Source organism: Pongo pygmaeus, chromosome 19 (genome assembly GCF_028885625.2).
Source record: "Pongo pygmaeus isolate AG05252 chromosome 19, NHGRI_mPonPyg2-v2.0_pri, whole genome shotgun sequence".
In the NCBI taxonomy this organism is placed as follows: Eukaryota; Metazoa; Chordata; class Mammalia; order Primates; family Hominidae; genus Pongo; species Pongo pygmaeus.
Genome location: NC_072392.2, coordinates 72227674 through 72249653, shown reverse-complemented (window position 1 = coordinate 72249653; position 21980 = coordinate 72227674). Strand labels below are relative to the sequence as shown.

Sequence of the window (21980 nt, the reverse complement as noted above, 5' to 3'; positions counted from 1 at the left end):
GACAGTCCTTTTCTCAAGCCAGTCAGTGGTCATTTGGGGGAGAGTCTAGGCACGGATATAGAGGGCCCAAGATTCCTTTTTTTTTTTTTTTTTTTGAGACGGAGTCTCGCTCTGTCGCCCAGGCTGGAGTGCAGTGGCGCGATCTCGGCTCACTGCAAGCTCCGCCTCCCGGGTTCACGCCATTCTCCTGCCTCAGCCTCCGGAGTAGCTGGGACTACAGGCGCCCGCCACCACACCCGGCTAATTTTTGTATTTTTAGTAGAGACGGGGTTTCACTGTGTTAGCCAAGAGGTCTCGATGTCCTGACCTTATCATCCACCCGCCTCGGCCTCCCAAAGTGCTGGGATTACAGGCGTGAGCCACCGCGCCCGGCCCAAGATTCCTTAATCTAGTTGGTTTTCCGAAAGCGTGACTATGAAGGAAGAACTCCGGAGTTCTAGCCATTCCCACTGTATTTTGTGTTTTTTTCAATAGGTATCCCGACGCAATCCTCAGATTAAAACTTAAAGGGAAAATGAAGACCACACCCCTATTCCATAGAAATTTACTCTAATAAAAGCATGCTGGCGTGGTGGGGGTATAGCTCAGTGGTAGAGCATTTGACTGCAGATCAAGAGGTCCCCGGTTCAAATCCGGGTGCCCCCTCTGTACGCCGGAGTTATCCTGTTTTGTTCGTCTCCGGAGGTCCCCTAAAGAGTTCCCGCACAGATGGAATGGGAGAGAGGCTCGGGCCCTGCCACCCTTTTTGCTTTCGCAGGCGAGTGAGGATGGAGTCCTGGCCCCTGCCAGTGGCTCAGCCTGTGTGTGTACCCAGGGTGGAATGCAATGCGAGTGAGGGCGAGGAGCTCCGGGCTGACCCTTGGAACACGGTACGGGTGGCTCAACCTCGCAATGGCAGGGCAGAGGCGAGCGCACCCCCAGGTCAGCCTGGCCAGTGACCCCGACGGCTCTTTCTTGGCGGGAAGGAGGCTGTTTCTAAGAGTTGGGCTGGGGAAGACAGGTCGGGAGGAGCCGCGTGAGCATGTGGGAGGGAGAAAGAAGCTCCGAGACGTGACAAGGGGTCTTCTGCAGGACAGGAGAGTGGGACGCCCCCGAAGTGAAATATTTCGAGAGACTTCTCCTTCCACACCCCAGGAATACATTTTCTTACACTACCAGTGGGGATCTTCAACTCAGAGCTTCAGGAAACAACCCCTGCTTCCAAGTGAGTAATTCTTCTGGGAGTTGTATATTTTCCATCTCTTGTAAACGTCTTACCCCACTTCCACTTCCCTTCGAGAACGCCACACAGCGCCTGCGCAGCAATAGCATTAAGTGACTACCTGCGGTCGTTTTGACGGTAGGGGGGGTATAGCTCAGTGGTAGAGCATTTGACTGCAGATCAAGAGGTCCCCGGTTCAAATCCGGGTGCCCCCTCTTTAACACTTTCGAGATACTATACTGTTTTTGTCCCGGGTGTCGATTTTTCCTAAGCTGTTTGCTTTTACTCCTACTGGCAGACGAGGAGCAGTGAGGGACTGCAAGGAACTGGGGATTCAACAGCAGTGGCTCTCAAAATGTGGTCCTGGGACCAGCAGCATTACCTGGGTACGCTCGGGCCTCATCCCAGACCTAGTGAATTAGAAACTTGAGGGTGGAGTCCAGAAATCTGTGTTTTCATATACGCTCCCCCATCGCTTGAGTCCAGGAGTTGGAAGCTGCCCTGAGCTATGATCGCAGCACTGCACTGCAGCCTAGGCAACATGCGAGAACCTGTCTCAAAAAACAAACAAAATACACACACACACACACACACACACACACACACACACCCTGCAGGTGATTACGATCTCAAGTTCTAGAGGCTTACATTAAAATTTACACATTTGCTTCTACTATTTACAAGTTTATGTTTCAGCCTGAGCTCTTCTTGTAAGACAGACCACGAGGTACCCCAGATGGAGAAATGTGCAAAGACGCCGGGGCTGGAGCTGGAATCCGTCCTGAGACTTCTCACCTTGACCTCGAGGAAGGCAGGAGGTCGGAAACAGGGGATGGGCAGGCCGGGGAAAGAAGAAACCCGCAGGACGAGAGGGTTGTGGCTCGTCACGTGGCCACTTGAGGGCAGCAAGTAGCTGCAGCTGGAGGCAGCTGCCTATCTGATCCTGTTTGAGAGTCCGCCAAGTTGGGATTTAAATTAGACATTAAGAAGAATTTACAGACCGGCCTTGCCTTGTTCCACGGTAAGGGGACATTGGGTTTAGGGCTGGAGGAGGTAGTCTGTAGGACTCTGGGCCCGGCGGAAGGAGGAACCGGCGTTCTAAGAGATTAGAGAGCCTTTAGTTGTTTCCTTTCTTAGGTGTTTTTTTTTTCTTTTCTTTTCTTTTTTTTTTTTTCTTTAACCTCAGTGCCACGGAATCTGCCTCTTCCAGCCCACAGTGTACCTACCTTCTCTTGTCCCCACCCATATCCCTCCTCCTGGAAAACTTCTCCAATGGCGCTCAGCGTTCGCACCCTTCCTCTCCGCGGTTTTCTAGTCCCTAGGCCCCAGCCCACTAGAAGCCAGGATGCCCCCTCACCCCGTCTCCCACTCTCCAGTGCCCCAGCTCCTTGCCGTCACAAGAACGAAGTAGGTCAGGGGAGGGAAGAGTCACCTTCGTGTCCTGACCTGATTCCTTGCCGTCTATTAAATATCCTACATTGCGGGTATTTTTATTCTGTCCTAGAAGAAAAAATAAAAAGATGATCTATCCCCAGAGCCTGTTAGAAGGTAGTGGCAGGTGGGGTGAGCCATTTCCTCGTCTGGGGCTGGCTCTGAAGATTGATTGGGTCTGGCCCTGAGCAGGCTTGGAGGCCCCAGAGAGGCAGGAGGCCCGGGTTACCTACTCGTGGGGAGGGGTCCAGGCTGTTGCAGAGTAAGGGGTAGCCAGGCCCCCTCCACCCTCACGTCTGCTAGGCTTGGGGGGCAAATCGGTGCTGGAAATGGGGGGTGGAGGGATAAGGTGGAATCATGGAATGGGGGTAGGATTCAGGCCCCTCTTGGGGAGAAAAGCTGGGGGTCTTTGCTGCAGGGGGAGATTCCTGGGGGTGGGGGCTGGAGGACAAAGCATCAGAGACGCACAGAATTCCGAAGAACAGCTCAGGAAGTCGCAGAGCTTGGAGGAGCTGGGGGCGGGGGACAGGCAGGGGCCTGTGGCCCAGGGAGGGGGCGCCTGTGCCTTCCAGGGGTCCAGTCCCTCGGGCCTTCTCTCTGCAGCTTTCCCGGCGGAACGGAGGAGGGAAAGGGAGCCAGGAGCTCAGGCGCGCGGGGCGGCTGATGCTTCTAGGGGTTCTCTCAGCCCGAGGGGCTCCCGTCCTATCCCCTACTCTGCACCCCTTGCCTTGGGAGCGGCTGCAGGAGCTCTAGGGGAGCGCTCCGGGAGGGCTGAGGGCAGGCGCCGGGAGAGCCCCCAAAGACGCCGCGCCCCCCGCCCCGCCCCCTGCCCCAGCTTCCCCCCCACCCCCACCGACCCAGCGGCCCCCCACAGCTCCCCGCCTGCTCCCGGAGGCCGCAGCCTCGCGCTCCGCTCGCGCTCTCGCCGCTCCTGCCGTCTCGCCCGGCCCCGCGCTCCGCCGCCTCCTCTCCGCCCGCCCCTCTGCCAGCCCCGGGGACCGTGCGGCCGGAGCCTGAGCCAGGGCCCCCTCCCTCGTCAGGACCGGGGCAGCAAGCAGGCCGGGGGCAGGTCCGGGCACCCACCATGCGAGGCGAGCTCTGGCTCCTGGTGCTGGTGCTCAGGGAGGCTGCCCGGGCGCTGAGCCCTCAGCCCGGAGCAGGTAGGACTGGCGGGAGCCGGCCCGGGTGGGCTGGGGGCGGGGAGGGACGGGCAGGCAGGTGTGGGCATGGGCAGGTGTGGACGGCCTGGCGATGTACGCGACGGGGGCATTGTCCGCAGGAGGCCAGGAGCGCTGTGGGCTGTGGGCAGGTGGATAGGGACCCCGCTTTCCCAAACACATAGGGTGTGTGAGTGATGGTGGAGACACCGATGCCCGGACCTCTCCTTCCCTCCTGGAAGGATACTGGAGGGACCTTAGGAGAGGGGGCTCTATGTGGCCATGGGCTCTGAAAGGGGACAGCGGGAGAGTCATCAGGACCCCTGATCACCCCAGGCAAGGCTGAATTCTGATGAGATGTGAGCCTGGGGAGGCACCTGCCCCAGCCATGCCTTCTTTTCCTCTTCTCTGCCACACCCCCGACCCCAAAGCTGATCCGGGCTAGGGATAGGTGGGAGCAGCCAGGGGGATGGTGGAGACACAGCGTCTCTCCCTGGGAAGGCAGCAGCCATTCGGTCACCTTCCCTTGCCTATTTGGTGTCAGTAGAGAGGCAGTGGGCCCAGGAAGAAGCAACTTGCTGCTCCTGCACCCCCAGCCTCAAGGGTCCCCGTCCTCACACCTGCTCCCATTTGCCCTGGCAGCCTTTGGCTTTCAGCTACTCTGGCTCTAGATGGGGCACTGGGGTAGGGGGTGGAGGGAGGCGTCCCGTTCTGCACACTCCTCTTCCCCCCTACCAGTTCTCCAAACTCATCTCTCCCACCTGGAAGTCCTTTCTGAGATCTACCTGGAATCCCTCATGGTATAAGTTTCATAGTCTCTGTTCTCCCCTATGCACCTAGACTTTCTCTGGGGTTGGGGAGATGGGTAATTTGCAGCCTGGCCCCTCGACAGAGATGATTAAGAAGATAGAGACCTATGCATCATTGGCATGGGCGCCCCTCAGGTGGGGTGAGGGAGGGGCTGTTGAGGCGAGTGCTGTGGTTGACCTGCTGTGTCTCAGGGGTGTGCTGGCACCAGGCACAGTGGCAGTGGCAATGTTCTTGACTTTAATGGTCCCAGCATGTAGCTGAGACAGACCTGGGTCCCTACTGAGAAGAAGAGTATGTGGGGGGTGGGAGGGGAAGGAGGCTGACAGTGGGAAGTGTGGGCAGAGGGCAGTGGAGCTGATGGGCAGTGGAGCTGATGAGCCGAGAAGCTGCTGGTGAGAACCACCAATTTTCAGGGAGACCACACAGAGGGTGGCCAGAGACGTGGCTTCTGGTCCCGCCATCTCACTTGCTGTGTGACTTTAGGCAAGTTACTTTCTCTCTCTGGACCTATTTTTGCATTTATAAAGTGAGGCTGTTGGCAAAATCTTTGACTCTTGTGTGTGGAATAATGAAGGATTTTTTATAATTGCCTTTCCTTTTCATATTTGTTAGGATCTTTATGGGTAACTGCTACTTTTAAAAAATCAAGGTAAACAGGACAGAGTTGGATATGTTACGAATAATTTCTGGGCTCCTTTGAATCCTCAACCTGGTGTGATCTTCTGAACTCTGGGTGTAACAGAGTTTATGAGGGGAGGATCTGAACCTTTGGCTGGATTGGGTGAACCACGGAGAGGGCTGGGGAAGGGGGAATTGGGAGGTAACAAGGATGGGCTGGGAGATAGTGGCCAGACCCAGGCCTGGCTGAGGGCGGCCCCTTCAGAGTAGGGTTGGGGTAGTAGATGGTTGAGGAGCCCAGGAAGAGTGGGGCAGGCAGAGACTTGAATCACTTCTCTAAGTAGAGGCCACCCTGTCTTCTTGGCTTTGACAGAGATTGAGCCAGGAGAAATGCATTTTTCTCCAGCAGGAGGGATGGAGGTTAGACTTAAGGAATCTGTAAGAAGCCAGAGGCGGCAGCTGTTGACTCCCAGTCCGGTGCCCTTTTCACAGGCCAGGCAGGATTTCACAGGCAGGAGGACCTATGAGGAGGAAGCGGGTGTCTGGGGAGGCCAGATGTAGGAGAAAGACATTCTGGGGGAGAGTTGCTAAGGAGGGGCAGCCTGACCTGACTGATGGCAGAGTCCCTGTGACCAGTGGAAGGGCAGCTGGGAGCAGGACCTGAAGAGATGCTGGCATCCTTCCCCAAGGCTCTGGGTTTGCGGGGCTGGTGGGGGGCCTTGGGAAGTAGCTGAGATCTCCCCTCGCTCCTGATGGACAGGCTTGTTTGGTAGAGCCTTGAAACCTCATCTATCATTAGAACAGCAGCAGCAGAGAGATAAGTGGCCCAAAGATAGAGTCAGACAGCAGGGGAGACCAGGCTGACAGACAGGAAGATGGCCTGGGGGTGAGGAGCGGGGGCCAGGGGAATTGACAGTCTGGTCAGATGGAACCAGAGGTGCGTATGACAGATAAAGAAGAGGCAGCGAGAGTTGGCATCCTGGCCTGGGAGTCCTGCAGGAGGCCAGGCTCAGTACCAACCACTGGTGACCCTGACAGCTTCCTCCTTTCTCTGAGGAAGGTTTCCCTGTCTATAAAATAGGGGCTTGCACCGTTCATGGTGGCTCATGCTTGTGATCCTAACACTTTGGGAGGCTGAGGTGGAAGGATAGATTTAGACCAGGAGTTTGAGACCAGCCTGGGCAAAATAGTGAGACCCCATCTCTATAAATGATTTAGGCCAGGCAGGGTGGCTCATGCCTGTAATCCCAGCACTTTGGGAGGCCGAGGCGGGCGGATCACCTGAGGTCAGGAGTTTGAGACCAGCCTGGCTAACATGGTGAAACCTCGTCTCTACTAAATATACAAAAATTAGCCAGGCATGGTGGTGCATGCCTGTAATCTCAGTTACTCAGGAAGCTAAGGCAGGAGAATAGCTTGAACCCGAGAGGCAGAGGTTATAGTGAGCTGAGATTGCACCACTGCACTCCAGCCTGGGCAACAGAGCGAGACTCTGTCAAAAAAAAAAAAAATTAAAATTAAAAATTAGCTGGGCATGGCGGTGTGCACCTGTAGTCCCAGGTACTCGGAAGGCTGAGGCAGGCGGATCGTTTAATCCCAGGAACTGGAGCCTGCAGTGAGCTATGATCATGCCACATAGTGAGGGCGGCATAGCGAGGTCCCATCTTTTTTTAAAAAAAGGAAGGAAGGAGGTTGGGCCAGATTGTCTCTAGGGCTCCAACAACCTGAGACTAAAATGTGAACTTACGGTGGTCAGGCAGCCCCTCCCTCATCCCACCATCTTCTCTAGCTCTCCCCAGATTCACCCCTTAACCCACTCCAGCTGCCATCCCCTCCGATCCACAGGTAACTAACTGGCTTCTTCTCATTCAGGTCTTAATCAGCTCAAGGGGACCTTCCTCAGAGAGGCCCACCTCATGGCTCTGTGTAGAGTAGCAACAACCCCAACACTTTCCTCTGTCTGATTTTCTTCATAGCCCTTACCAAATGATTGATTTTTTATGTCTCCATGAAGAAAACTAGACTCTTCCTGGGCACAGGGCTTGTGTCCCCCCAGCACCAAGCACAGTGCCTGGGACTCAATAAAAGTGTATTGAATGAATGAGTGAGTGATTGAGTGAGTATATCAGAGGTGGCACAGATCCTAGACTCTCCCCTCAAGGGACACACACAGAAAGCTGAACTCTTCTTGCTGTCCCTCCCTTCCCCTCCCTTCCCTTCCCCTCCCCTCCCCTCCCTCGCCTCCCCTCCCTCCCTCTTCCCTTCTGCTACCTGGTGGTCCCTCCCTGCACTTCCTTTGACTCCTTCCCTCTCCCCAGGTGAGGGTCCTCAGTGGGTCCCTGCCTGCCAGAGGAAAGGGAGAGGGTATGGTTAGGGGCTTTGTAACTTGGAGGCAGGATTTCAGTTTAGGGTTTGGAGCCTTCCCTGGCCCCTCTGAAAGCTGGTCCTGTGACCCTAACCGGTGTGTTGCCCAAGGTGCAGCAAGTTGACACACCAACACCGAGGGTGCAGCAGAGAAAGTGTTTCATCATCGTGGGGCAGCATTTGGGGCTAGAGGTTTTATGGGGTTTGGGGTGGGGTGGCCAAGGTGTGGGAATTGTTAATTGGTTGAAGAGTGCATGAAGAAATAAAGAAACTACATTCTCATGTTAAATCAGTTCCTCGGCCAGGGGCGGTGGCTCACGCCTGTAATCCCAGCACTTTGGGAGGTTGAGGTGGGTGGATCACAAGGTCAGGAGTTCGAGACCAGCCTGGCCAATATGGTGAAACCCCGTCTCTACTAAAAATACAAAAAAATTAGCCGGGTGTGGTGGCACATGCCTGTAATCCCAGCTCCTCGGGAGGCTGAGGCAGGAGAATTGCTTGAATCCAGGAGGCAGAGGTTGCAGTGAGCCGAGATCACACCACTGCACTCTAGCCTGGGTGACAGAGCGAGACTCCATCTCAAAAAAAAAAAAAAAAAAAAAAAAAAAAATCAGTTCCTCTCTGAGGGTCTTCGAATTGGCCCTTCTGCTGGAATTCAGGATCTGAAAAACATCTTAATCCTTGTTTTTTTTTTTTTTTTTCTTTTTTTTTCTTTTTTGAGACAGGGTCTCGCTCTGTTGTTCAGGCTGGAGTGCAGTGGTGTGATCATAGCTCACTGCTGCCTTAACTTCCTGGGCTGAAGTGATCCTCCTGCCTCTGCTTCCTGAGTAGCTGGGACTGCAGGCATGCACCACCACACCTGGCTAATTTTTTTTTAAATTTATTATTAATAATAAATTAAATTTTATAATAAAATTTTTTTTATTATAAAAAAGACAAGGTCTTGCCATGTTGCCCAGGCTGATCTCAAACTCCTGGGCTCAGTTAATCCTCCTGTCTTGGCCTTCCAAAGTGCTGGGACTACAGGCATAAGCCACCACGTCCAGACTTTAAAAAAATTTTTAGTAGAGATGGGGTCTTGCTATGTTGTCTAGTCTGGTCTCGAACTCCTGGACTCAAGTGATCCCACCACCTCACCCTCCCAAAGTGTTGGGATTATAGGTGTGAGCCACTGCACCTGGCCTTAAACAATCCTTAAATAAAAGCTGGCCAGGAGCGGTGGCTCACTCCTGTAATCCCAGCACTTTGGGAGGCCAAGGCGGGAGCATCATTTGAGGTCAGGAGCTCGAGACTAGCCTGGCCAACATGGTGAAACCGCGTCTCTGCTGAAAATATAAAAATTAGCTGGGTGTGGTGGCGCACTCCTGTAGTCCCAGCTACTTGGGATGGTGAGGCAGGAGAATTGCTTGAACCCAGGAGGTGGAGGTTGCAGGGAGCCGAGATCACACCAGTGTCCTCCAGCCTGGGTGACAGAGCGAGATTCCCTCTCAAAAAAAAAAAAAAAGGAGTGGGCCAAAGTGCGGCCTGATTAATGCTTAATTACTCCTATACTTCTGCCCAGAACCCGGCATGCAATTCTTGTTAACCGTGAGAGGACAGTTTCAGTCCTTATGTGAAACCCAGGGAAGGCAGGGCGACTTGCTAGGTGCTCTGTGTATATGATTTTGTTAAAGTGTCAAACCTACCAAGTTTATGTTTTATCAGCCCCATCTCACAGATGAGGAAACTGAGTCTTAGAGAGTGTATGTAATTTGTCCAATGTCATAGTCGGTAGGTGGTAGATTCAGGGTTCAACTTCTAGCTTGTCTGATTCCAAATCTGTGTTGTTTTACTGCTCTGATACTACAATGAAGTTCCAAGGGAAGGGTGTTTCCAGTTAGGTGTATCTCAGGTACTCAGGGCATTTAAAGATGTTCCCCCTTCCCTCCCCTCCCCTCCCCTCCTTTCTCTTCTCCTCTTTTTCTCAGCCTGAGGGACAGGATGAGCCAGGGACAGGTGAGCTGGAAGCCGGAGAGAGATGGAATCAAGTTCACCCTCTAGGTGGCTTGTCCTGGCTACCGTGGGGGAGATTGGCTCTAGGGCATTAAGGGTGGAGGCTGACCCAGGATAGAGGCTGTGGTAACCTGAGCTGTGGGGTGGCCCAGGGCTGGGATGCCAAGCTTGGGTGTTGGGTGAGGTAAGGATGGCTTGGCCCAGGCTCTGGGGCCACACAACCTGGCCTCCCGAAGTCAGCCCCATTCCCTCTTGCCCTGAAATGGGACCAGTGCCAGCTGAGGGGACTGGGACGCTACTGCTGGGCTGTACCCTGCATGCTGGGGGACACAGTCTCCCAGGGAAGCTCTCAGGTTCAGGCCCAATGGCAGCCTGAGCAGGGCCCTCCAAGAACCTAGCCCACATGCCAGCCCCACCCCAGGGCTGCCCCTGCACCCTGGGAAACAGTGGGGATTGTTGGTCACTTTTTACTGCACTTTCTGTGGTTCTGAGTAGGCTCTGGAGCCAGCCTGCCTGAGTTCAGATCCTGCCATGGACTGGTTCTGTGACCTTGGGAGGTTCCTTAACGTCTTTGTGCCTCAGTTTCTCCATTGTAAAATGGATTTTAAACTAGTAACTATTTCATGGGATTATTGTGAAGATTAAGGGGGTGAATGTGTTTAAAGCCCCTGGAATAGTGCTAGCACAGAGCAGCGTTCTCTGAAAGTCAGCTATGATTTTTATTACTACTGTGATTATTATGGCATCCCACTGGACTGCACACTACTTGGGGCAGTGAGTGAGTGAATCAATGAATGAACAGCTTGTGTTCTGGAAGCTCCTTGGCAACACATGCAGGCGGGTGCTCTCACACAGGCAGGCGGGGAACGGGTCCAGGGAAAATGAAGCTCTCTCCAGTGGAAGGCAGGTGGGGTGAGGAGTGGCTGAGGGTTGGGCAGGTGTCCAACTTGTGTGTGAGCACATACGGGAAGGCAGAGGCTTTCAGGCAACTCTTCCTGGGCATGTGCACAGGCACGTGGGCCCCTGCATACACACGTGAGCAAGCAGCTGTGTTGGCTTCTTTCATGAGTTGTGGGGATGACGTCCTGTCCCAGGCAACAGGGAAGGAAGGATGGCCAGCAAACAGATGTAGTATGGGTTGGAAGAGTAAGATTCAGGGCTAGGCCAGGGTCCCGGTCAAGCTCCCTCTCCATCCCTCGCCCTGCCCTCTTTCATGGACTCTTTACCTCTTACCCTGGCCTGAGCTCTCTATAAAACCTCATTTATGTTTCTCACTTGACGCTTATGGCAGCCTGTACTGTGGGCACGATCGCCAAATCCATCTTAGTCACTAGGGAGCTGAGGCTTAGAGAGGAAAACTGATGGGGCTAAGGTCCTACAACTTGTGAGTGGCAAGACTGGCTGGCGAGGTCAACCCAGTGTCTCTTCCCTAGCCCCCCCACCCCAGCTGGGCCCCTCCCTGTCCTTCCCCGTGCTGCAGGCCTCCACCATCCCGCCTCCTGTCTCGGCTCCAGGTTTGTGAATCCTGAAGATCCCCGACACTCCTCTCTGGGCCGCCGAGCCCCTCCACTTGTTCACTACCCACTCTATCCTGTTCTGGCTCCTGCCCAGGCCCCAGGGCTGCTTGCAGGAAGACCTGGGGAGCTGGGCAGACCAGCCCAGCACAAACAGCTCTGTCTCCAGAAGCAGCTGTGGGCCCCACCCAAGAGAGACCAGACAGCCCTGGCTTCGGCCTGGGCAGTGGGCAGGCTGCCTTCTCAGCCCTGGACTCAGGTCCATCTGTGGGCAGCCAGTGGGCATCTTGGAGAAGGGGTCTGGGGACTGCCCTCCTCCCCACGTTCTCCAGCAGCATCTGGTTGCTATTAGGGGCAGAGAAGTGAGAGGGGGCCCGGCAAGGGTCCAGTAGGCGCCAGCAGCCAAGAATGACTTAATTGGGTACAATGTCTAATGACAAAGCAGGGCCCCACAGCAGAGTTCTGGACTCAGCCCCAGGCCTGGGCCTGGCCAAGCCTGGTCTCAACCTCTGTCCTTGCTGGCTCCCAGGAGCTACCCTATGCATTGTGTTCTCAATTCTGCGGTGATGGAGCACCTGCTGTTTGCTGGACATGACAAATTTGAAGAAGGTGGAGAGAATCCTGGGGGAACTCAAATCTACCAGGGAGATAGGCACATAGTCGCACACGTAGGTGCTCTAGGAGAGGGAGAGCCACATCCAGGAGCTCTGGGGAGTGGGCTGGGGGAAGGCAGAGGTTGAGACAGGTATCTGACACAGGGTGGGCCTGAAATGGATGAGGGTCATAGGTGGGGAATGTCAGATCCACCTATCTGATGGTCTGTTCTCATATATACATCCATAGTAGGTGTGACCATTAGAATGACAATAAAAGGCACAGCTTTGGGGAGCATAAATCTTTTTGAAATGGAAAAGGATGGTTTTTGTGTTGTTTATTTATTTATTCGGAGATGGAGTTTCGCTTTTTTGCCCAGGCTGGAGTACAGTGGTGCAATCTCGGCTCACTGCAACCTCTGCCTCCCAGGTTCAAGCAATTCTGCCTCAGCCTCCCGAGTAGCTGGGATTATAGCTGTCCGCCACCATGCCCGGCTAATTTTTGTATTTTTATTAGAGACAGCGTTTCGCCATGTTGGCCAGGCTGGTCTCGAATTCCTGACCTCAGGTGATCCACCCGCCTCAGCCTCCCAAAGTGCTAGGATTATAGGTGTGAGCCACTGCGCCCGGCCTTTAGTTAGAACTAATTTAACAGACCTGGTGCAGTGGCTCACGCTTATAATCCCACCACTTTGGGAGGCCAAGGTGGGAGGACTGCTTGAGCCTAGGAGTTCAAGGCCAGTGTAGGCAACATGGTGAAAGCCAGCCTCTACGAAAAATACAAAATAAAATAATAATAATTAGCTGGGTGTGGTGGCGCGCAACTGTAGTCCCAGCTACTCGGAAGGCTGAGGTGGGAGGATTGCTTGAGCCTGAGAGGTCGAGGCTACAGCAAGCTGTGATTGCACCACTCACTGCTAGAGTGAGACCCTGTCTCAAAAAAAGCCTGAATTTAACAGCCCAGAGGGAACTGGAGAGGAGACCATGGAACCTAGGAATGGCTGCGAAATGGCCTGTGTGTAGTCACTTTCCAATCCATTGCCCATGGTAGACATTGCTTATTGATCTTGACAGTCCTTCCTGCTAAATACAAGAGGAGCCTTTGCATTCTCAGTTGGAGTGCCTCTGGCTGTCACGAATGGATTGCAGATGGCATGTGATATGAAATCTATTTGCCATCCTAGACAGTATCTAGGTAGTGATAGGAGTAAAACAGTGGTTCTCAATGGGGCAAGGGAGGGGTAATTTTGTTCCCCAGGGGATATTTGGCAATGTTTGGAAACGTTTTTCATTGTCACAGACTGGGATGGGGAGGAGCATGGTGCTATTGGCATTTAGTGAGCAGGGGCCAAGGCTGCTGCTAAACATCTTACAGAGCACTGGACAGCTCCCACATAACAATGAATTACCCAGTTCAACCAACAATCCAATTTAAAAACAGGCAAAAGACTTAAATAGAGATTTCTGCAAAGAAGATATACAAATGGCCCACAAGCATATGAAAAGATGTTCGGTGTCACTAATCATTAGGGAAATGCCAATTTATAAAAACGACGAGATACTACCTCATACCTGTTAGGATGGCTACTATAAAAAAACCAGAAAATAACAAGTATTGGCAAGAATGTGGAGAGATTGGAACCCATGTGCACTGTTGGTGGGAATGTAAAATGGTCCAGCCATTTTACATGGAAAACATTTTATATGGAAAACAGTATGACAATTCCTCAAAAAATTAGAAATAGAATTACCATATGATCCAGCAATTCCACTTCTGGGTATATACCCAAAAGAATTGAAGGCCAGGTCTCAAGGAGATATTTGTACACCCATGTTTGTAGCAGCATTGTTCACAATAGCTAAAAGGTGGAAGCAAAACAGACATCCATTGATAGTTGAGTGGGTTAGCAAAACGTGGTATATCCACACAATGGAATATTATGCAGCCTTCAAAAGTAAGTCAATTCTGCCATATGCTACGACGTGAATGAACCTTGAATTTATTATGCTAAGTGAAATAAGCCAATCACAAAAAGACAACTATAGTATGATTCCATTTATATGAGTTACTTAGAGTAGTCAAAATCATAGATACAGGCCGGGCGCTGTGGCTCACATCTGTAATCCCAGCACCTTGGGAGCCAAGGTGGGAAAATTGCTTGAGACCAGGAATTCAAGACCAACCACCCTGAACAAAATAGTGAGACCCTGTCTCTATAAAAAGTAAAAAGATTAGCTGGGCATGGTGGCGCATGCCTATAGTCCCAGCTACTTAGGAGGCTGAGGTGGGAGGGTCGCATGAGCCCAGCAGTTGCAGGCTGCAGTGAGCTATGATCGCACCACTACACTCCAGCCTGGGTGACAGAGCAAGGCTCCATCTCTTAAATAAAATAAAATAAAATAAAATAACAGGGATGAATAGGGAGTTATTATTTACCAGGAACAGAATTTTAGTTTTACAAGGTGAAAAGAATTATGCAGATGGATGGTGGCGACGGTCATACAACATTAGGAACGTATTTAATGTTACTGAATTGTATACTTGGAAACGGTTAGATGGCAAATTTTGTTATGTGTATTTTGCCACAATAAAAAAATTGGAAAAAGGAATTATCCAGTCCAAATGTCAATAGAACCGAGGTTGAGAAGCCCTGAACGAAAAGAACTGCTCTCTGGCTTCTAGTCCCCTGACCCCACTGGGAAATAGGATTATGTGCCATTTCTGCCAGAGAAATAAGAAACTGGTTTGGAAGGCTCAACGGCAATGGTTCTCACCCTTGCCTGCAGAGTTACGTCCAAGACTCCTCAAAATCTCCCCTGAGGCTCTTTTAAGAAATCGAATACCCAGGCTACACCATAGACCAGTTACAAGAGATCTCTGGGGTGGGACCCAGACATCAGGAACTTTTGAAGCTGTCCAGGTGACTCCAGTGTGTAGCTGAGGTTGAGAATAATCACCCGTTGGAGGCAGATCAGCTTGGGTTTGAAACTTATCTGCATGCCTAACCTACTGCGTGACTTTTAACCTCTGAGCCTCTGATTCTTGTTTGCAAAATGGAGAGCATCCTATCTACTGCAGAGAGCTGGCATGAGGATTAAAAGGATATGTGCGAAGTGCTTTGCCTGCAGCTGGGCACGTGACTCTCAGTACACATTGGGTGTCTCCTGTCCTGGTAGTCAAGTGTCTGCAAAGTCTACAGTGGCATGGTGTTGGGGCCCTTGCAGAATAACTGGGCTGGATTCCCCTCTCGGATCTTCATTCCAGACTGCTGGCACTCAGGTTTCTGTCCCCTTCTCCCAGGTCACGATGAGGGCCCAGGCTCTGGATGGGCTGCCAAGGGGACCGTGCGGGGCTGGAACCGGAGAGCCCGAGAGAGCCCTGGGCAGGTGTCAGAGCCGGACAGGACCCAGCTGAGCCAGGACCTGGGTGGGGGCACCCTGGCCATGGACACGCTGCCAGATAACAGGACCAGGGTGATGGTGAGTGCTGGAGGAACATGGAGGGGGAGCGAAGTGGGGGTGGGGGAGGTCTCACCAGCTGCCCTAGATGTGCTTGTCCTACATGCAAATCACATATCATTTGGGGTTGGCCCTGGAGGACAGGGTGGAGAGAAGAATCCCCAGGGAGGGGATGGAAGCAGGGCCCAGACTGGGTCATAAAAATCACAGCATCTCAGCATTTAATAGGCTGCCTACTCCCTCCTGGACCCAGAGACATCAAATGGATTGTACCAGGATGCACAGCCTGACCACAGCGTTCCTGACATTGGACTCTCCCATGACTTAGGGAAGAAAAAGCTGACAGTGGCATTATGAGTCACATCTCAGCTGCCAGATGGGGCCCTTCCCCACCCCATTTCTGCCCCATCTACAGACTAGGGTGCAAGAGGATTAATGGCTGCTTAGCCTAAGGGCTGGGCACTCAGCAGGGGGCTGAGTAGAGAAAGCAATTAGGGTGCAGCTCCTGGAGACAACCTCCTTGTCCTGGGGCAGTTCTGGGGTGCTGGCGCAGGGAGGAGAGGCCTGGAGGAAGTGCTCTCCTCTCAGGGTTTCTGGGAGGCTCTTGGAAGCCTCGGTGTGTCTAGGGGTGAATCTATTAATATAATTGTGCGTTTCTGGGAATGGGTGTGTGTGTCATGGACGCTGGGTTCGCACCTGTGTCAGATGATTTTGTATATTATGTATGTGTACCTGTCTGTCACTGTGGGCTGTTTGTGGGTATTTGTGATGAACGTGTGCGAGTGTGAGTGTGAGTGTGAGTGTAGGTGCCTGTGGCTGTGTGTGTAGGTGCCTGCGGCTGGGAGTGATGAGGGTGGATTCTTAGGACGCAAGAAGCAACAAGAGGACCTGCTTCTCAATATAGATTTATTTTATATTTTAATAACTATTTTCTTAAATTAGTATGTGCTGATAGTTAAAAAAAAAAAGGTTAAATAGTGCTAAAATCATAAAACAAAACGGCAGTCCTGCCCCTCCTCTCCCCTGGGGCCTGCCCCCTCCCCATTCTCAGAAGGCTCTGTCTGGGCTGTTTCCTCTGGAGTTTACTTCCATATTTCCAAGGGATTTGCTTATACTGTACTGCTACCTCTCTGTGCACTGGTTGTAGGCCGTATCTATTCATGGCCTACTGCAGCTCAGGGAGATTTGGCTTTTGTATACTCCCGCTGAGCAACCTTTCACCCTGCCGCCCAATCTTCCTGTTCGATCGGTTGTGGATTGTGACGATCATGTACATAGTGTTCACTTCTAATCCAGGCAGGGTCATATCATTATTTCTATTCTTGTATGATTTTGGCTCTTCCTAGATCCTGGCCCCCTCTCCTGCCCTTGCTTACTTAGTTTTCTGTGCCTGCCGTAGCTACATTTTCCTACATATCCCCTAGCCTCAAATGTAATTTCCAGTGTGGGCTGGGCATGGTGGCCCACACCTAAAATCTCAGCACTTTGGGAGGCCGAGACAGGTGGATCACTTGAGCTCAGGAGTTCCAGAATGGCTTAAGCAACATAGTGAGACCCACATCTATAAAAAATTAAAACAAAAATTATCTGGGTGTGGTGGCTTGCCCCTGTAGTCCCAGCTACTTGGGAGGCTAAGGCTGGAGGATTGCTTGAGGCTGGGCGGTCAAGGCTGTGTTGAGCTGTGACCTCACCAGCCTGGGCAAAAGAAGAAGACTCTGTCTCTGAAAAAATATAAAAGAAAGAAAAAAAGATAATTCAGGGTGGTCAAACCTGTCAGTTCCTTTATCCCCCCGAGAAACTTCTCTCCTGTTCTGCACTCCAATCCCGCCCAGCCACTCGCCTCCTGGTACCACGGGTGTGATCCTGGGGCCTCCGTTTCTCTTCATCCTGGGAACCCCTTTGTCTCCTTCCTGTGTTGGATCCCCTGTTCCCTTGACCCTGTGTCTTCTCTTTCCTGCTTCATCCTTTTGTTTGTTTAGCTTCCTGGGAAAGGTTGCACAGAGGAAAAAATTCCCTTGAGAACGTGCGTGTCTGAAGATGTCTTTATTCTGTCCTTTCATTTGACTGGTGGTTTGGCTGAATATAGAATTCTAGATTGAAAATAATTTACTTTTTCTTTTTTTTGAGATGGAGTCTCGCTCTGTCGCCGAGGCTGGAGTGCAGTGGCGCAATCTTGGCTCATTGCAACCTCCTCCTCCTCCTGGGTTCAAGCGATTCTCCTACCTCAGCCTCCTGAGTAACTGGGATTACAGGTGTGTGCCACAATGCCCGGCTAATTTTTTGTATTTTTAGTAGAGATGGGGTTTCACCGTGTTGGCCAGGCTGGTCTCAAACTCCTGACCTCAAGTGATCTGCTAGCCTCGGCCTCCCAAAGTGCTGGGATTACAAGTGTAAGCCACCGCTCCCGGTCTTGAAAATAGTTTTCTTTCAGAAGTTTGAAGGCATCTCTCCATTGTCTTCTGGCTTCTGATGTCACTGTTCAGAGGCTTGGTGTGATTCTTATTTTTGACCTTTGTATATGCCGGTTTTCCCCTGACTTCTGGAAGCTCTCAGGGTACTCCCTGTAACTCCAGCATTCTGAAATTACAGTGACATGCCCTTCTCTGGCTGTTTTTGTTTGCCATGCTGGACGTTGGGGGACTGTTTCAATCAAGAGACTTACATTTGTCAGTTCTGGAAAGTGTTTTTGCTTTATTTCTTTCAGATTTCTCCTTTCTACAATTCCTCATGGTTAGTTGTCCATTTCTGGAATTGATCCTTAAATTTTTTCTTCTCTCTTCTGTTGTGCGTCTCTTTTGCTTTTTTGTTGTTTATTTGTTAGTGTGCTTGTTGTTCTTCTTTCTGGAGGATTTTCTCAATCTTATTTTCATAATGTCGCTGATTTTTTTCTCTACTATCATATTGTTAATTTCTAAGAGCTCTTTTTTATTTTCAGATTTATTTTTCTTTAACAAAAAAGCATCCTGTTCTTGTTTTGTGGATGTAATATCTTCTCCCTCTGAGGATATTAGAACAATTTTGAGATTTTTTTTCCCCTCTGCTCTCTGCATTGTTCCTGTTACCGTTTTTCCCTTGTATCTCAGGCTCTGAAATGGTTTGGAACCATGACTAAACCTGTATTTCTTTAAAATTTTGGGCCAGGCACGGTGGTTGACGCCTGTAATCCCAGCACTTTGGGAGGCTCGAGGTGGGAGGATCACTTGAGGCCAGGAGTTGGAGACCAGCTAGGCAACATAATGAGAACTTGCCTCTATAAAAAGCATAATAAACTTTTGATATTCTGTTCATCGAAATATTATTTTTTTGTATTCATTTTGATTTTTTAAAATATTGCATTGAAGTATTCTCTATCTTGATTCCTGAGTTTTGCTGCCATCTTAGATGTTGTACCCAAGGTAGGTGCCTCCTCACCTCACCCTAGTTTGGGCTCCTAGTTTGAGATGGAACTTCAGGGGACATGGCATCACTCCCTTTCCAATCTGCTCCGTCTTCTTGATCCTGCAGAACAGGGAGCAGGACTGCCATGGTGAGATGGTGGAGTGGAAGGCCGGAGTAGGAGAGGCCCCTGATTAAGGAGACACCTGGCAGCTCATCCCCGACCCCACAGCTTTATTGGGCCATTGGTTGAATAACTGATAACCTGCTCAGGACCAGACACACAGGTCAGAAGTATTATGTCCCAGTCTGCACAAAGAGGACCTTTCAGAAAAGAGCCATGGAGACTTAGATTTCTGGAAGCAATTGTTCGTGGGTGTTCAGAAAGAGCCAGTATGGATTCAATAACACCATTAAGAGCCAGTATGGATTCAATAACACCAGAGCTTAAAAAACAACACCACAAATTCTCAGGCTCCACCCTGGATGGACTGGTTCAGAAACACTGGAGCAATGGATTTTGGGAATTTGTTGTTGTTGTTATTGTTGTTTCAACTTCCCCATGTGTTCCTGGCAAAGTTGCAGAGATTTAAAAATGTGATTTTGATGGTCATGTAGGTATGGGAACTTTTTTTTTTTTGAGACGGTGTGTTGCTCAGTTGCCCAGGCTGGAATGCAGTGGTGTAATCTCGGTTTACTGAAGCCTCTGGCTCCGAGGTTCAAGTGTTTCTCCTGCCTCAGCCTCCCAAGTAGCTGGGATTACAGGTGTGTGCCATCACGCCCAGCTAATTTTTGTATTTTTAGTGGAGATGGGGTTTCACCATGTTGGCCATGCTTGTCTCAAACTCCTGACCTCAGGTGATCCACCTGCCTCAGCCTCCCAAAGTGCTGGGATTACAGGTGTGAGCCACCGTGCCTGGCCAGGAACTTCTGATCTATAAGATTTCAAACCAATTTTTATAATTGGTGACCCACTCGATTGTCAGAACATGAGGCTTCCACCATCTCGGGGGCTTCGTGATCCCCTCTGCAGTTACACATCGAGGGGTCCACACAGGAGCAAGGCCACCTGGACGGAGGTCCCTCTGACAGCCAAAGGGCTTGTCCCTGGCTCTGCCTAAAGACAGGAGGACCAGGCTTTAAGGGTAACTTATCTGAGAGTGCAGATGTCAGGTCAGGAACCCGAAGGCCTCATGGGCAGGCTGGAATGACATCCGCCTCGGAACAGATGAAACTATTGGGATAAATATAAATCCTGGCATTTAGGTTTAGAATGAGTTGGGAGAGATGTGGTTTAGCAGCAGCTCACGAGGAAAAGATTTGGGGATCCCCACTTCTTGTGGGCTAGGATGAGTCAGGTGCATAAAGTGGCTGCCAAGGCTGGAGGTGCGAAAGCGAGCTGCGTGATAGAAACCTGGGGACAGGGGCTGGGGCTCTGGGGGTCCTGTGGGCTATTTCTTCGGCCTGACTGCCATTGAGGGGCTTGTGCTCCCCTTTCAAGTGGTTATCCAGACACAAGAGGAGTCCAGGGGAGGGCAGCTGGGGATGTTGTGAAGAGACTTGCACTCTTGTCCCTGGAGGAATGGTAGAAGGCGTTTGGGGTGTTTAGCCTGGTATAGAGAAGGTTCTAGATGTGGTTGTTTTATTTCTTTCTTTCTTTTCTTTTCTTTCTTTTTTTTTTTTTTAGAGACAGAGTCTTGCTCTGTGGCCTAGGCTGGAGTGCGATGGCACGATCTCAGCTCACTGCAACCTCTGCCTCCCGGGTTCTAGCAATTCTCCTGCTTCAGCCTCCTGAATAGCTGGGACTACAGGCACATGCTGCCAAGCCCGGCTAATTTTTTGTATTTTAGTAGAGACGGGCTTTCTCCGTGTTGCCCAAGCTGGTCTTGAACTCCTGAGCTCAGGCAATCCACCCGCCTCAGCCTCCCAAAGTGCTGGGATTACAGACGTGAGCCACTGCGCCCGGCCAGTGTGGTTGTTTTCCAGCAGCTGCAGGGCTGTGACTGGGGCACAGGGGATAGACTCTATTTTTCTTTTCTTTTTTTTTTTTTTTGAGATAGAGTCTTGCTCTGTCACCCAGGCTGGAGTGCAGTGGCACGATCTCGGCTCACTGCAAGCTCTGCCTCCTGGGTTCACGCCATTCTCCTGCCTCAGCCTCCCAAGTAGCTGGGACTACAGGCGCCCGCCACCATGCCCGGCTATTTTGTATTTTTAGTAGAGATGGGGTTTCACCATGTTAGCCAGGACGGTCTTGATCTCCTGACCTCATCATCCGCCCACCTTGACCTCCCGAGGTGCTGGGATTACAGGCGTGAGCCAGGGCGCCCGGCCTATTTTTCTCCATATTACTTATCACCTCCTGCATCAAATTATCTGTGTATCAGCCAGGCACAGTTGCTTATGCCTGTAATCCCAGTACTTCGGGATGCTGAGGCGGGAGGATTGCTTGAGGCCAGGAGTTTAAGAACAGCCTGGGCAACACAGTGACACCCCCATCTCCACAAAAAATCCATTTTTAAAAAGTTAGCTAGGTGTGGTGGTGCACGCCTGTAGTCTTAGCTACTTGGGATGCTGAGGCTGTAGGATCGCGTGAGCCCAGGTGTTGGAGGCTGCAGTAAGCCACGGTCGCGCCACAGCACTCCAGCCTGGGCGACAGAGCAAGACCCAGCCTCAAAAAAAATAGAAAAGAATGATCCATGTATTGGTGTCTGTTGCCTATCTTCCCCCTGGAATGTAAGCACAGGAGAGCCGGGACTGTGCCTGGTCCATGACAAGCACTCCTTTGAATGAACAAAGGAAGTAGGGTTTTCCACATCCTAGTCTCCAAAAACAGGGTTGTAGAAGGGAAGAGTTGTGCCTGGTGTGATTGCCCCTGGTGTGAGTCATTGGACACAGGAGCCTCTAAGGACCCCAACCCTGCTAACTTTGATTCTCACACACATGAGAGAATGTCAGTGCTTATACACACCAGGGTGTCTGTACACACCTGAGACTCAGGTGGTTCCATACCCAAACTCTACCCTGCCCTGGTCCTGTTAGGCCTTGTTCTGGGTGGTGTTCACCTGAGGATGCTGATGATACCCCCAGCAGCCAGACCGCAAACGCCCCTTCCCACTATCTGCCCACCCTCAGCCTGGAGAATGGGTGGCCCTGGCTGGGAGTCTGGCACAGGCTTCCAGAGACACCTGTTTCTCCCGTGCCTCTGACAGCTCAGCATCACTGTGGCCTAAGGAAGTCACATCTAGATGATGGGTTGGCGGCAGAGGGTAGGCAAGATAAGAGGAGAGTGGCGGGAAGGGACTGTTTCAGCAAGTTTGATTTGGTCTGTCTCACAGAGTTTTCTTGGGTTTCAACAGGAAAACACTTCCTCTGTTCATCTGGTATCACAGCCGGGTTTGGCCAACAGCAACCAGGCTCTGGGACCCTCTGCTCTGGGGCCATATCAAGGGACTGAGGGCTGGCAGGT

The 21980-nt window shown here is 51.5% G+C and overlaps 1 protein-coding gene and 2 non-coding genes across 4 annotated transcripts in view; all 3 read left to right on the top strand.

Moving 5' to 3' along the window:
* Positions 1-573: 573 nt before the first annotated feature.
* TRNAC-GCA (transfer RNA cysteine (anticodon GCA)) lies at positions 574-645 on the top strand. Its single transcript has one exon. It is a non-coding gene; the product is annotated as a tRNA-Cys (tRNA).
* A 699-nt stretch (positions 646-1344) lies between these two features.
* On the top strand, positions 1345-1416 carry TRNAC-GCA (transfer RNA cysteine (anticodon GCA)). Its single transcript has one exon. It is a non-coding gene; the product is annotated as a tRNA-Cys (tRNA).
* Positions 1417-2177: 761 nt separating this feature from the next.
* PLXDC1 (plexin domain containing 1) overlaps positions 2178-21980 on the top strand; it is an 86042-nt gene continuing 66239 nt past the window's right edge. Inside the window, exons 1-2 of one of the 2 annotated variants that reach the window (XM_054458060.2) lie at positions 2178-2222; positions 14982-15160. In XM_054458060.2, coding sequence (XP_054314035.1) covers positions 15125-15160 — 36 coding nt within the window. In that variant the 5' untranslated portion in view covers positions 2178-2222; positions 14982-15124. Of the gene's footprint in view, positions 2223-3516; positions 3793-14981; positions 15161-21980 lie in introns of those variants that run through there. The other variant, XM_054458059.2, reaches the window with a different exon arrangement.